We start from the raw sequence: 14,038 nt of genomic DNA on the forward strand, positions 1-14,038 counted from the left end.
GCCCAGTTTGACTACCTTGATGGTCGAGACCGGATGATTTCTCACAGATCATGCCATTTCTCAGATCAGGGACCAGGGCAGTTTTCTGGTACGACAAGGGTGCAGAAGACCCCTGATGTTTGAGGCTCTACGCTTTGATCCCCGAGCCAAGCAATCCCCGGAAATTTTGCACATGGGATCGACAAGATTACTCTAGCAAGGCTCGGTCAGCAACCCTTTCGATACACGCATCGTCCCATAAATCGAACGAGCTTTGTTGCAATTGGTGGCAAAGGATTCCGTTCGCGTCGCGGACAAGCTTCACGGTGAACGGTGGAGTAATGAAGATGGTCTCGGGTGAAAGGTGTCTGCATTGCAGCTTACCAACTATCTGGGTTCGACGATGATTTAAAAGTCACGAAAACCCGCAATTGAAACGAATTTTTTCTCATCATCATCCACCAACATCAACTCACAGTTCGATCTCATCAGCCAGCCTGAAATCGCAGTGCGATCTTCCATCTCTTCAACTTCAATCTCTAATATTTAATTTTTGATCTTACCTCAAAACCCAAATCCATCAAAATGGCTACTCCTGCGTAAGTAATACTCTGAGACCGTCATACCGCATGTGGTTCTAACATCAACTATTAGTCCTACCTCTGCCACCAAGAACGTCTACACCAGCGACTCTGACTCCGACGGACAAGCCCGCGGTGGCCGTCGCGGCGGAAACGCGCTTGCACAAGCTGTGCCTACTTCAATCGGTCTGTCACAGCCAGCTGGTAAGATATCATTGTCTCGGAATCACATGCAAGCAACCATTCTTACACCGATGTCTCACAGGTCAACTACTCAAGGGCGCCACCGACGACAATGGCAACCAGAAGTCTGCCGCTCTCCTAGTCGGTATCAAGCTTGACTTGGAAGCTGAGGTGCACCTGTCAGCTAGGATTCGCGGTGATATCTGCGTGGGATTGTATTAGAGATGGAAACGCCTCGGCTCGGCGAGAGACGCTGTCCACGGATGGTCTCTAAGACTTTTAGAGCGATCGCAAGTTAGATACCTGGGCTGGCCCCTATATACCCCGGACTTGCATCTGTATGAAAGATTTATAGACCTCTTCAATCTAATATGAGTTGAGCAATCAAACTCATTTTGTTGGCTGGCATTTTCAATTGTTTTGCAATACGCTTCGTGACGCACTGTGATATTTTTGATTTACATATTATACAAGATGTGGTTATAACTTCAACACTAACCAATCTCCAACTCCATGTCCTTCATCCTTCCAAATCTTGCCCAACAGACCGCGGATGGTGCCCTGCATCTCATTGCCGTCATGCCACCGTTTCGGACCCGCATACGCCTCAATGAACCCATCTGGACCTGAAATGCCCACAAGATTCACTCCAGGACTCAATCCAGTGCTTTTGATTTTGGGTTCGGGAGTATAGGCACACATGCAAGCGAAATCGGAAGACGAAGAACGCTCAAAGTCGTTATCGTTCGGCAGAAGCTCAACAGCCTTTTGAGAATGCCATGCGCAGCTTCTATCTATCTTACATGAGGATGAAGATACTCTTGCACCTAGCACCGTCGATGGTGCAGTAGATGCAAGTGCAGCCTTGATATCACGCGCTTCGATAAAGGAGCCTTCATTGTCGACAAAATAGGAAATGTCAAAATGCGACGGGTGACGCCGTTTTAGCTCTCGAATTTGAAGCGCTAAGGAGCATTCTAGATCTTCAGTGGCTTTTTCTTGTGTTGGTTTCGGATTTGAACTCGAATTGACGCCCCAAAATCTGAACCAGTTGCTCGGCTTCCCCTGGATAGAAGACTGTTCACGGCCAAGTGTGTCTGCGCCCCAGCGATTAGCCCAGAGAATGGATATGTGCGGCCGACTTTTCTCTCCATCATTGTAGTCAGTACCATCCAAGACCTTGTGCGCGATCTGCAAGGCCGGCGCGACACCTGTCCCCCCAGCTAGGAACACTATGCGCCTTGGACCAACAGCATCCCCTTTTGTGGCACCACTGTCGTTACCTAATCGGCGCAGAACATCGAAGCCTAGATGTGGGCCACGTAACCAGAGTGTGTCGCCTACACTTTGTCTCGAAAGATAGTTTGACATTTCGCCACCATCCATTCTGCGAATGAGAAAACGGAGGTCAGCCTGCTCGTCCGGCTCTGAACCTGCTAGTGCCGGCAGAGGCGGCAAAGGCGTGTAATGTCTCGCTATTTGCAGCTGCGGCTGCTTAATCTCAACAGACCAGAGGCCATGATTCCAAGCTTCTTGAATACGACTTGACAAAACCCCCGTTTGGCCGTCGTCTTCCCCTACACGTCCCGACTCAAGTTCCTGAGGAGTAACCCACGCACTGGGCCGCAGGGTGATTATGAACGCAGTCGGAGATACTTGTTCTCTCCGTGTGATTGTAAAGGCGCTGAAAGTCGACGTGTTGATCACATCGTCATCGGGAGATGGAGATTGTCGCCGGTACAGATATGCGACCCCGGCTGAGGCGGCGAATATAAACACCGGTAGGACCCATTGAGGGCTCCGGGAATGCGGAGTATGAGTTTGGGAAGTGGAAGAAGAAGACTTCTGATCATGAGATGATGATGCAGGCTCAGATGGCGTGACTTTTGTCTGAAATCTGGCGGAGCCGCAAAATGCACGGCTTGGAAATAAGAACTGCGAACGAAGACCAGCTTGTTTGGGGTATATGTGTGCCTGTGTTAACAGTGCACGGCCACTTCCATGAGGCAAGAATTGCTCAGCGACATTTAGAGGCCCCGTAAGTCGGCCGAGACATCGCATCGCATGTTTGTGCATTAGATTCAAGTACTGTGAATAGTCCGCAAGCTTTTGATGATGCCGAACTTGAAGCTATGATGAATCTGACCGAGAAGCCAGTTGGCTGCCGGCTGCCTTTCGAGCCACACAGCTGTCCTCTAAGCTTACCTATCTCGGTTAGGATATCGGGCACAGACATGCGGAGATAAGTGTACAATAGTACTTAGCCTACACGACCCTAACTCCGAACTCTTGAGTCTTTAACAAGATTTACTAACAGGAACTTTAAGATGCTTCTTCAGGAGTCTGAATTTGACTCACTAGACTTGTCTCAGAACCCTAGTCTCCAATGATTAACATCTGATCGGCAAGCAACGTAATCAATAATGCTTTGCCCCTTACGCGCATTATCACCTTAAAAGTTTCAAGATAGGCATGGTAAGTAACTTATCGTAACATGTACTACCGGGTTGACAATACTCAGTAGCTCACTGCATAATTGCAGTGGGGCCTGTAAGTTATGCAACAATGATACTAACTAGCTTAACTGTAACTAAACGCTGCCTAGCAGGGAGAATTAGCTAAGCGTCGACCAAGGTCAACCCCCACGCAACTTGCTTCACTATGCAAGAGCCGGTTTCGAAGGGGTCCTCTCTAACTATGAAACAACTTTCTTTCTTATTGCTATCATGAGTGAGATGAAACTAACTGTGACAGTCTATATCAATCAATATGCGGCGGATATTCGTCTCCAAGGGTAATGGGGTTGACTGGTCTCACGCCATCAGACGCCAATGTTGGCAACATTCTGCCCGAAAGCAGAAGAGTACTATACATTTTACGGCCGGTCTGTAATCACGATGCTGGTAGCAATACCTTAGACGGCTGTGAGTTGTAGAAGCCGCCTATGTGCATGGGTTACGGCCAGTTCGGCATATACGCATGACGGCCTTGGAGGGTTCAGATATCTGAACAATCAGTCAATAACAGCGTTAGGCGGTTACGAGTGTCATCTCGATAAGAATAGGCAACTGATGGGGCTAAGTACAAATTCCGACAACGGCGCAGCATGAGAACAATAAACGAGCTCTAACTATTGGTTTCGATATTTCTAGTGTGCTATCATGACGCATCCTCACTAGGTGTCGATTTGAAAGTCTCAAGCGATGCAGAATTTTATGGAAGTTGAACACAAAAGAAGCTGGATGTCTATACGCAAAAGTGGTATTGATGTCTTGTCTATAGCACCGGGGTCATCAGCCCTTATACTTTACAGTATTCTATACAATTAATCAGTCTTCATACTATCTATAACCGGAGGATTTCCCCATTCTGTTTGATAGCTCCTCGAAAGTGGTCGGCAATGACATTCCCTCCGAGGATGGTTTCTTGGACTACACCCTCAACATGTTTAGGTTCAATTCTTCCATACCAGACACCATGACCAGCCAGTGGGTGCGTATTACCAGCGCTGTTCTTGAAAGCCGGAGGCAAATAAATGATGATATTACCAGCAAATTTGTGGCCGCCTATGTGACTGATAAGGCCAACTCTTGCAGTGGGCGGCTTCATTCCTGCTGTGTCGGTGCCAGGCAATGCAGGAGCAGAGATACTCTCGTCAAGCACAGGCCCGTGAAGAACTTCGAAACCAGCTTGGGGCAGCTGTGTCTCGAATTCGGCCAGTAGCACAGGTCCCATAACACCACATCGCATGTCCCTGCCACCATGGCCGCATATGAGGACTAATACGTCTTCTACATCACGAACACCCGGTAAGAGGTGTTGATATGCTTCTTTCCTTACAAGCCGGTCCTTGTGTATCTGAGGCAACCCGTCGTTCATGGGATGCAGCTTCTCGGGCAATAGATATCCTTTCACTAGGGCTTGCACAGCTTCAAAAGACACCCTAGGAAGAAAAGGTACGTATTTGAAACTTGGCAATAGATAGGCGGATGTGCTCTGGATCTCAGGTCGGCGAGATATAGAGGATGGGAAAGAAGAGTTGAGGACGGAAATATTGTGAAAAGGCTACTCGGAAGGCACTTACCGTCAGCTTCGTCTTCTTCTCTCTAGCTCCCTAGCCGGCACGAAATCTTGGAATAAGGACGGCTGGATAGAGCCGGAGCATGCCAGTTAAACAGCGGACTCACATCGCTGTAGATGCCCCCGCGACCTAATAATTCCTTCAAGTCCGCCGCCAAGTTGTCGCCGCTATTCTCCTCCTCAATGCGCGATGACCAATCCTTCTGTCCTGTACAGACAACCACTTGCTCAGCATAACTGGATATCAAGCCGCTCAGCTTCCCATCGTAGTCTATCGGGAGACCCTCGGGCATCTCTGGGGTCTCTGCACAATCGCAAGTCGGGGAAGGGCATCGCGGTACCGTGTTCAAGGACCTGGTGGGTGCTAGAGAGAAGCGAGGTGTTCGGCGAGACCAAGGTATCGGCCTAGAGATGGTGCGAGCAACTTGTCGCAGCGACATTCTGGCAGAAGCTGTAAGATTGAAAATTCAAAAGACGATTGGCATGCTATGAAGCAAAACGCAAGCTAAGATACTCGGCCAAGATGTCGGCCAGCCTTCATTACATATTCTCACCGTGAATAGTTTGGTCCGAGTAATGACGTCGTAAATCCGAGCCACGTTCCTAGGAAGACCGAGAAGATACCCAGGTACTGTTACAGGTGGAGCTGACTACTGATTAGATAGCCGATAAGATAAGGCCCGAGGCAGTATTCTAGCCGAAGTTCTTTGTACATACCTTGGACTAGGTACCTAGGTACCTAGGTAGTCACTGGGTAAAGACCCCTTTTATGCGTTAAGCGTACACGTATAAGATTCAGTGAGTGCATTGAAGTTGTACGGTAGAGTTTGGAGATTCCTTTATTGTTTTAAGCGTCATGACCTATCTAGGTATATAGGGTTTAATATATATTTTTGGATTTAATAATAACCCAATCCTGTTCAGCGGTACAATGACTGCTAAGCCAGGTCACACCACTCCTTTCCCCTATGATTGGCTAGGCTTCAGGGAGTTGTGGCTATGTAAAAGTGGTTCTGTCAAGTGCCAGAAATCTCGAAACTATTCCTTTGAATACCACGAACGCTCCAATCCTGCCAAGACTTTAGATGTCCAATCAGAATTTCTTGTACTTGTATCTCACTTAAACATACAATCACGGAGCACGGGTACGAATTAATACATCAATTTTAGTGTCGTCTTAAGAGGGATTTAAGTATCAGTTATGTTGATCCACTAATAGGGACTGCAAGAGACATAGCACGTGATAAGACTGGGTCAGCAATATATTGGAGCGTTCGTGGTATTCAAAGGGATACAGTAGTTCCAAAAATACCTACCTCACCGTAGGTAGGTACATATACAAGAGTGCTCACCGATTCATGTATGTACCTTTGTATTGCCGTTTAGCGGAGATGGATAGTAGGCCTCTCCATATTACCCCAGATCATGACCTATTGTAGAAATATTTTTCCTGAAATATTCAACTCCTATTACGTATAGGCACTCGTAGTGTAAGAACAACGCGCCATGATCTTTTGCTTTGGTAATTCCATAGTCACCCAAGGCAAATCAGAATGTGGCACATGGATGGTTGCTGCCTGTTTTGATGAAGGACTCTCGACCCCAGTTGGATGTAAGATTATATAATGCTAGAAGAACATGAAGTGGATCTTATACGAGAAAGTCCACGATCCTCCTGCGCTAGCCAAGATTCTATAAAATAACCCAGCTGCCGCTATCTCTCATTGATGTAGTGTAGGCAAGCATCACTTTACTTCCATCTTGTGTCTCTCGTTCGCATCATAGCATTTCAAGATGGCTCAAATTTCTTCTCGTTCTCTCATTCAGTTCCTCCTGTCCGCTACAGGGGTCTTTGCCGGACTGACAGTTGATGTTGATGATGCTGGTGAGTGCTACGGGAGAGTTGACCAGCTTGAGCCTACGTTGACAGCCCCATAGCTTCTATCAAGAAGGCCGCGGCCATCGTAGCCGAAGATCTCATGAGCTACTATACGGGCGACATCCCCGGAATCTTGCCTGGACCGCCTCCTGAAGGTGATTATTATTGGTGGACCGGTGGTGCCTTATGGACCTCCCTGCTGGACTATAGAAGCCGTACCAATGACAATCAGTACGACGACAAGATTTCAGAAGGTCTTCTGTTTCAGCGAGGCGAATCTGATGACTATCTACCAGCCAATTGGACCCTGTCGATCGGTAATGATGACCAGGCTATCTGGGCAATGGCAGCTCTACTAGCTGCTGAGACAGGCTTCACCGACCCAGCAGAACGCAATCTAAAGTCATGGATCAGTCTGGCGCAAAACGTCTATAACCAAGAATCCGATCCAAGTCGACGGGTCAGCAATGGATCTTGTGAGGGCGCTCTACGTTGGCAGATTTATCGGACCAACAATGGGTATAATTATATTGCTAGTTAGTACAGATCCTTTTACGACGATGGCAAAAGACTTAACACATCGACAGCCAGTGCCAGCGCGGCCTATGCCAATCTGGGCGCTCGGTTGAGTGTCTGGAATGGGAATAATGAGACACAAGCCAAGTCAGTCGAAGATACTTTCGACTGGCTACAGGATGTGAACATTATAGACGATAAGTTCAATGTTTTCGATGGGGCTATGGTCCCTGACTGCGATAGTAGTGAGTTACTGCGTGGCCTAACTTTGCCATACTTCTATTAGCAACCCAATATCGTGCTGACTCGATGGTGACAGTTAACAAGCTCCAATTCTCTCACAATGCTGCCCTGTTCTTGGAAAGCGCAGCCGTCATGTACAACTCAACAAATGGTGATGAGAAATGGAAGACGCTGGTTGATGGCTTGCTGAAGCGAACGATCGACGTCTTCTTTCCGGACGGGGTTGCGACGGAAGTCTCTTGTGAACTTACTAAGACTACATGTACTACGGATATGACTTTCTACAAGTTCTTCCTACACCGAAGTCTAGCCGCAACGATGAGAATCGCTCCGTACACAGAGAGTAAGATCCTCCCAGCACTCAAAAGTAGCGCTGCGGCGGCCGTCACCAGCTGTGTCGGCGGCAAGAATGGACGCATGTGTGGGTTGGATTGGTCTGGCAATTCCGACGATTTGATGAACGCGGGGTCTCAGGTGCGTTGTCCTCTGCAATACGATTTCTCCAGTTTCAATAATCTACCATACACACCCTACTTCGACTTGCTTCCAACACACTTTACTGACTTTTCCAACTTGTAGATGAGTGTTCTGAGCGCGCTTCTCAGCCTTTTGCCCGTGGAAAAGCTTGCCAAACCCGGCAGCGAGACTAGTGGCACAACCACTCCAACTCCCACGGATACCGCGTCTGGGCAATCCACAACATCCACAGTCCCTGACAACCTTGGTACCCATATCGGTGTCAGCTTCGTCGCACTATTGGGGGCCCTGTCAGCCAGCTTCGTGTTTAACTGAATATAGTGTACTATGAGTTCGATCAACTAGTGTAACCGGCCCTACGGTGTGCTGTCTCTGTATTCAAAGCAGTCTTCGCCAACTCAATTGCGAGCCTGTCTCTTAACCTTACTTTAAATATTTTACATTACAAGCTTGCACGTAGGGAGCTTAAAATTAGAACCAAGGGGTAGGAAAGTTACTATCAAGACAACATCTAGCCAACTAATTTCTATCATCGGTAAACGCCCAACCCAAGTAAAATTAATAAAACTCCTTAACCCATCCCCAGCCAAGCTCCACGCTTTATACGAGAGCCGCGCATCTAACAATGGCCACTTCCCCATTCTTGGGACAAAGATACGACCTCTCCGCGATCCAAACCGTCGAAAGCGCCAGACAGTCCTTACTAACCCAATCACTTGGTAGCGAGAATAGCTGCTTGATAGGGCTTCCATCAATGCTCTGCGAGTTCTTCCGCGAGGACATGATGCTCGCGGGCCTCGACACGGTCATGGGCACAGCACGAGCAAGCGATTTCCCAGCCCAAGACAGAATCTTCCATGAGCAGATCGAGTTACTCCGTGAGAGATACACGAGTCTGTTCTGCGGGAGGAAAGCTAGGACGTCTGTGATCTGCGTGGAAAGCGCTTCGGGAAGAGTCGCCACGCGCACCGCGCCTCGTCCGGCGGCATGTTCCGATGCTAGCGTTTCTGAGCCAATGGCCCCGAGAGATGCTGTGTCGAAGTGGTAATGTATCTTCTTCTTCGCGGCTTGGTTCTTGCGTGATATCTGGACTAGTATATGCTTCTTGTCATGAGTGATGAGGACCCGGTCGATTGTGCTTCCTTGCTCGCTTCGACTGTCGCCCTGGTCTGTTGGCTCGCCGGCATTCCATTCCTGGGAGACTAGGTTGCCTGCGCGCCAGTCTAGCATGTGTACAGATTGAGGATCGAAGCCGAGGATTTGGCTGTCATTCAGAGGGTTAAGAATCCAATGGGCCTCTATCGAGTCCAGAGTGATGGACCGCTCAATAGCTAATGTCGCAATCGAAATGACGTGGATTATAGTCGAGGTAAATACGAAGATATGATTCGAGTCCGGGTGTAGAAGTATTTGATATATTTCTCCCTTGGTAGCACTCTTTAATGATATTTCCGTTGTAGATCCTATGACGGGGTCTATGTTGTTCTTGTCGGGAGGGTTGATGGGTATAATGAACAGCTTCTTGCTAGAGTCAATGAACGCAATCGAGCATCCAGCAGGACTCCACGCGAGCTTCTCAATGCTCAAGTGGCCCCGAGACGTATGCAGCGTAGCAATCCTGCCTCGATCTGTACCGTGCAGGTATAATATACCTCGCTCAGGTGCCGAAGCAAAAGAGCTTGCCAGCTGGGGAACTCGACAGCACAGTAATGTTGTCAACTTGCTGATATGTCCTCATAGCAGTCATGCTTGAAGTCGCGACTGCACTCTCAATATCGTCATTGTCTCCAAATCCTCGGTTCGCCTGTTCCGCATATCTCATCAAAATTTCGGGCTCCCATACGTTTCCGTAGTGTCCTCTTATGTCGTAAAAGCGACGGCAGTCGGGGCTGAATGCCAAACCGAGAACAGTATCTTGAGAAGCCAACTGATATACGAGAGCAAGGTTCGACGTTTTGTACAGCTTAACCACACCTTGAGCACTTCCAGCTGCGAAAGTGTTTCCGTCATCGCTAATCGCGAGCTTGGATGCCCCGATGTGTAGTTCGTCCACATAATCCTCGTAGGGCTGCCACTTGAATACAACCCCTTCAAGATACAGGCCTAATACTTCAGCCGATTGAGGGTTCCAGACAGCGTCAATAACCTCGCCCCTGGAGACCTCTTCCCTTTTACGCCAGCAGTGCCCGAGATGAATAGGGCCATCTAATTCCCATGCAGCCAGAGGATGGCCACGGTAAGCTACTGCGACCAGGCTACCGTCGTTGCTCAAAGTCATATAGTTAGCTGCGTTGAGGAATTGCCCGTCCAGCTCGGGTTCTTCCAGATCAGCCACGACCTTCCAATTCGGTACAGTCTCGCATATGTTGATCGACCTAATTCGTCTGTCATCGAACCCAACTAACAGTGTCTTGTTATTGTTTGTCAGGAGCATGGTCAGGGGTCGTGGCCTTGCAGCCAGATTATTCACAGATAGCCTACACTTGCCATCTGGTAATTCCCAAATCTTGGTGGTTCGGTATCCATAAGTGACAAGTAGTGACGCCGTTCTGTCGAGCTCCATCCGATAGACCCTTTCATGATGGTTTATAGGGTTCATGCTCGTCTCTTCAAATGTCGAAGAATCGTAAATGAAGACATTCCCCGATACGGCTAGCATAGCTATGTGAGCGCCAGCAGCTGCAATGAAGGAAGCTTGTTTAGCTCCTGGGAGGGATAACCTCGAAAGGGAATCATCCCAATCGTCTGTTGAGATTCCCAGAACTCGTAGGCTTTTGGCTTCCATACTCCCGAATTGTTGATATATAGACGAGTTGCGAGGGCACAGGGGAGGAATTTCTTTATAAATCGACTCCGGGTTGTTTGTCAGAACCGCACCAAATTTTCCGGTTAGCTTAATCAAATCAACAGCCCAGTTCTCGATAAGTGCACGATCCATATTCTGGTGACTTTCTTCACCTTTTGTACGAGCGCGTTTCTGTTGCCTAGAAGCGTGTATCGATAGATGTTTTGATGTAAGAACGAGTATATGAAGTTTCCCTTCCAAAGTCAGGAAATGAATCCATGATAATATCGCTGGGCTTTTGAGAAATCGTCTGAGGGTCTCCGATAAAACGATTGAATCTGAATCTGATGAAATGAGATGCGAAGACCAAAATGACGCTGCATAATCGAGTAGATCAGGCTTCAACCGTCGAATCAGTTTTTCTCTGAGCCCTGCAGTTGTCAGGCACTTCATACAACTAAGGAAGAGTTCTCCGTGAGCAAGATTCTTTTCCACGCAGAGACTGCCGTTGTTTGAATCTAGTAGATATTCTCGAGCGGTCTGATGAACCATCGAGACGTTGCCATCGTTATCAACCACTACTAACCCGCCACATAGGTTCATGACGGATTTTTGGATGTCAAGGAATTCGGTGGTATCCTCTCCGATTACCTCCAATAATTCTACTACAGTTAAAGTCCGTAATGCACCAACAGCGCATTTGAGAATGCGATGTGCTAAGGCGTTATTAATGGGGTCTTCTGGCATGGAGGACACCATTCTGGCATATAACGCCCCCATACCTCCCGGCAGCTGTTGTAGCGCAAGCTCGACATCAGCGAGGCGATGGCAAGCATTCAACTTCTCGACGGCAAGTCGAACCCACTGAACTAGCAGTTAGTATCTTTCTGACGAGGCACAATAGTCGCGCGGATGGATACTCACTAAAAAGTTATTGTGCGCACCCTCAAGTATCCTTGCAGTAACGTTTTGTTTGAATTCGGGTGTGCCCAACATAGTCAGCTCTTGGGTAACGTAACAACGCAGATCATCGACGTGACCCTCTACGCTAATCTCTCCATAATAAAGATCATGGGGAATCTTCGTCACTGCAGCTGCTAATTCCAGGGTTTTCCGACTTGTAATGAGAACTCGGACAGGGTTGAGCGAAGACGAAAGATCATATAGCGCCCTAAGAATTGCTTGGGGATTCTCTGCTTCATCTAGACCGTCAATAACCCAATAAAGCGGTGGCGTATCTCCTGACTTGAAGAGGATAGATTTGTACACCCTTTGCCAGATCATTCTGTGTTCGGCGTTCTCCATATCTATACCCTCTTCTTTGAGGTCGATGATCTCGCGAAGAAACTTCGAATCTGCTTGTGCGATCTGGAACGCGATTGAACGAAGTAACAGACTCAAAGTCCGCTTTGTTCTGTCTCCGAACCGAATGTAGAAATATTGGCAACACAGTTTCTGCTCGATGAGATGATTAATTATAAAAGAAGACATCACCGATTTTCCAGATGCAGGGTTTCCATTAAGCCATAGAACCCCTGATGCAGAGCTTTTAGTGTCTAGCCACGTATTGAAGGCTTTTTCGTGTATGATCCAATCGCAGGTCCCTTGCATCCACTGATCATGGGAAAACGTGTAATCTGCCTCTGGCAACTCCTGAAGCCCAAGGAATGATCGTGCAGTCTCTAAGTCCTTTCTGTCCGATGCCTCAAGGGATTTCAGCGCCTTCTCGGACAATGCTTTACTTGTCAAAGACATAAGCACATTTCTCACAGTAATGTAGTTTGGATCTAGGGGATGGTCGAACTTAGAAACGCCATGGTGGTCGGCCTCTAGCGCTTTTGATATTTCTCCGGGATATCCAAGCACTGCCGAGTCCTTTTCTACTATCATCTGCATTGTCAGCGTATTAGCGCTGGAATTGGTATGGTCTGAGATGGTTTTCTCACAATTCTTGCGCTTTTTAGCCCTAATGAAGTTGGTTGTGTCTCATAGAATGAGACTATGTCAAGGCGAGGGGCAACGTGGCGAAACTGTTCATTGAGCCTTTGTAGCGTAAATGAGTTTCTAATCAATTCAGATACATAAGGCTTTGGATTCGTAACAATAGCCGCTTGTAGTATTCTGTTAAGTGTCTCGGCAAGATTCGTACCACGATGCGGTGTTGCAAGGAAAACGATAGAACTGATCGCTCGAACAATTGCCTCATATTCAGGATCATTCTGACCTAGCAGGTATGCCTTGCAGTGGTAACTTAGTAGGATGCAGTTAGATACTATGTGGTGTAATGCATACTTCTTTAGCAACTAGGCCGCCCATGCTATGTACCACAAAGATGAGAGGAACCTTGTTGAGCAGTTAGCTAACGGCTAAAAGACGGCAGCTTTCTGACATACGCTCCCCATGTTAAGATCACTCTTAGACTCGTCTTTTCCATACTTGAGGTCGAACAGCAGTGCTTTAGCGAAATCAAGAATTGAAGTGCCAAGACTTCCCGTCTTTAGGAAGTTGGCATTGTAGCCAAATGTTAATATTCGTGCGAGACATAAGTCAGGTTCTAGAGGTAAAAAGGTCGAAGGCCAGAAGAGCGCAGGGTTCTTATTCTTAGACCATGTCCACCGACTCGTGCCGCCTAGTCCGTGAACAAATACAATGTCAAGTTTTCGTGCATTCTCTGGGGTATATACTACGTTCAATCCCAGGGGTCCTGGTTCGCTTTCCCTGAGTCCTGGTGATTGTATTCCATGACTGCTTGATATAGTAGAGCTGGGCAGCGTCGGGGTTAATGTGGTGGAATCGCCCTGACCGCTGGCTTCCAGACTGACTCCTGATATGGAGCCTTTCAGAGAAATATCATGACTGAGAGGATCCTTCAAGCCCTGTTCTTGGGACCCAGATGGTTTTCGATTGTGTTTGGCCCTGAAAGCAGAGAGTTTGCGAAACTGCCACACATTATCATGTGAACCTCACGAATCGGCGACTTGATCATACCATGCTATGTTGTCAAAACAATGTGGTTAGCTGGCGATATGCCCTGCAAGTCAAGTGTACTCTTTCCCAGAGTTTTGGGTTTCCAGCTAGCCCATGGGCAGATACCTACTAGGGGGTTGTTATCGGGTTGTTAACTAATAATGTAAAGTCTATTGAGAAGAACTTAGGATGCGGGGTATTTCAACGCACTGTTGACGGATGTGGAATGAGCAAGGATGCCTAAGCGACACTGAAGAATTAGATTAAAGATGTATGCGGCGTGGTGGCCCACATCAGGATATGCATAATACCAAAGGCTACACGGAAGCCAGCGCCAGAGCAAGATGA

The 14,038-nt window shown here is 47.8% G+C and overlaps 4 protein-coding genes across 4 annotated transcripts; 2 read left to right on the top strand and 2 right to left on the bottom strand.

Annotated features, from left to right (window-relative positions):
• The first annotated feature begins 149 nt into the window (after positions 1-149).
• F5B22DRAFT_607391 (uncharacterized protein) lies at positions 150-1,150 on the top strand. The gene is made up of 3 exons (XM_047974993.1): positions 150-578; positions 634-764; positions 826-1,150. The coding sequence occupies exons 1-3, from the start codon at positions 565-567 to the stop codon at positions 963-965; spliced, it is 285 nt and encodes a 94-aa protein (XP_047830759.1). The 5' UTR covers positions 150-564; the 3' UTR covers positions 966-1,150.
• Positions 1,151-1,223: 73 nt separating this feature from the next.
• F5B22DRAFT_636479 (Sucrase/ferredoxin-like-domain-containing protein) lies at positions 1,224-5,263 on the bottom strand (the record flags this gene model as incomplete). The annotated part of the gene is made up of 3 exons (XM_047977288.1): positions 1,224-2,541; positions 4,096-4,808; positions 4,931-5,263. The coding sequence occupies 3 exons, from the start codon at positions 5,261-5,263 to the stop codon at positions 1,224-1,226; spliced, it is 2,364 nt and encodes a 787-aa protein (XP_047830760.1).
• A 1,012-nt stretch (positions 5,264-6,275) lies between these two features.
• On the top strand, positions 6,276-8,396 carry F5B22DRAFT_191172 (glycosyl hydrolase family 76-domain-containing protein). The gene is made up of 5 exons (XM_047969493.1): positions 6,276-6,708; positions 6,762-7,238; positions 7,290-7,463; positions 7,538-7,935; positions 8,041-8,396. Exons 1-5 carry the CDS (start codon positions 6,618-6,620, stop codon positions 8,251-8,253), a joined length of 1,353 nt encoding a protein of 450 aa, XP_047830761.1. The 5' UTR covers positions 6,276-6,617; the 3' UTR covers positions 8,254-8,396.
• Positions 8,397-8,538: 142 nt separating this feature from the next.
• On the bottom strand, positions 8,539-13,709 carry F5B22DRAFT_636482 (NACHT and WD domain protein; the record flags this gene model as incomplete). The annotated part of the gene is made up of 10 exons (XM_047977289.1): positions 8,539-9,024; positions 9,064-9,132; positions 9,175-9,261; positions 9,292-9,566; positions 9,634-11,587; positions 11,648-12,613; positions 12,670-12,960; positions 13,016-13,066; positions 13,117-13,639; positions 13,672-13,709. The coding sequence occupies 10 exons, from the start codon at positions 13,707-13,709 to the stop codon at positions 8,539-8,541; spliced, it is 4,740 nt and encodes a 1,579-aa protein (XP_047830762.1).
• Between the last annotated feature and the right edge of the window lie 329 nt (positions 13,710-14,038).

This window comes from Xylaria bambusicola, assembly GCF_022495145.1.
Source record: "Xylaria bambusicola strain CBS 139988 unplaced genomic scaffold F5B22scaffold_21, whole genome shotgun sequence".
Lineage (NCBI taxonomy): Eukaryota > Fungi > Ascomycota > Sordariomycetes > Xylariales > Xylariaceae > Xylaria > Xylaria bambusicola.

What these genes read in the sequence shown, in the direction of transcription:
- F5B22DRAFT_191172 (XM_047969493.1), top strand. Translation starts at nt 6,618, where the DNA reads ATGGCTCAAATTTCTTCTCGTTCTCTCATTCAGTTCCTCCTGTCCGCT. An exon ending in AGTTGATGTTGATGATGCTG is followed by an intron (nt 6,709 to 6,761) that starts GTGAGTGCTACG and finishes ACAGCCCCATAG; the next exon opens with CTTCTATCAAGAAGGCCGCG. An exon ending in GGTCCCTGACTGCGATAGTA is followed by an intron (nt 7,464 to 7,537) that starts GTGAGTTACTGC and finishes CGATGGTGACAG; the next exon opens with TTAACAAGCTCCAATTCTCT.
- F5B22DRAFT_607391 (XM_047974993.1), top strand. An exon ending in CGGTCTGTCACAGCCAGCTG is followed by an intron (nt 765 to 825) that starts GTAAGATATCAT and finishes GATGTCTCACAG; the next exon opens with GTCAACTACTCAAGGGCGCC.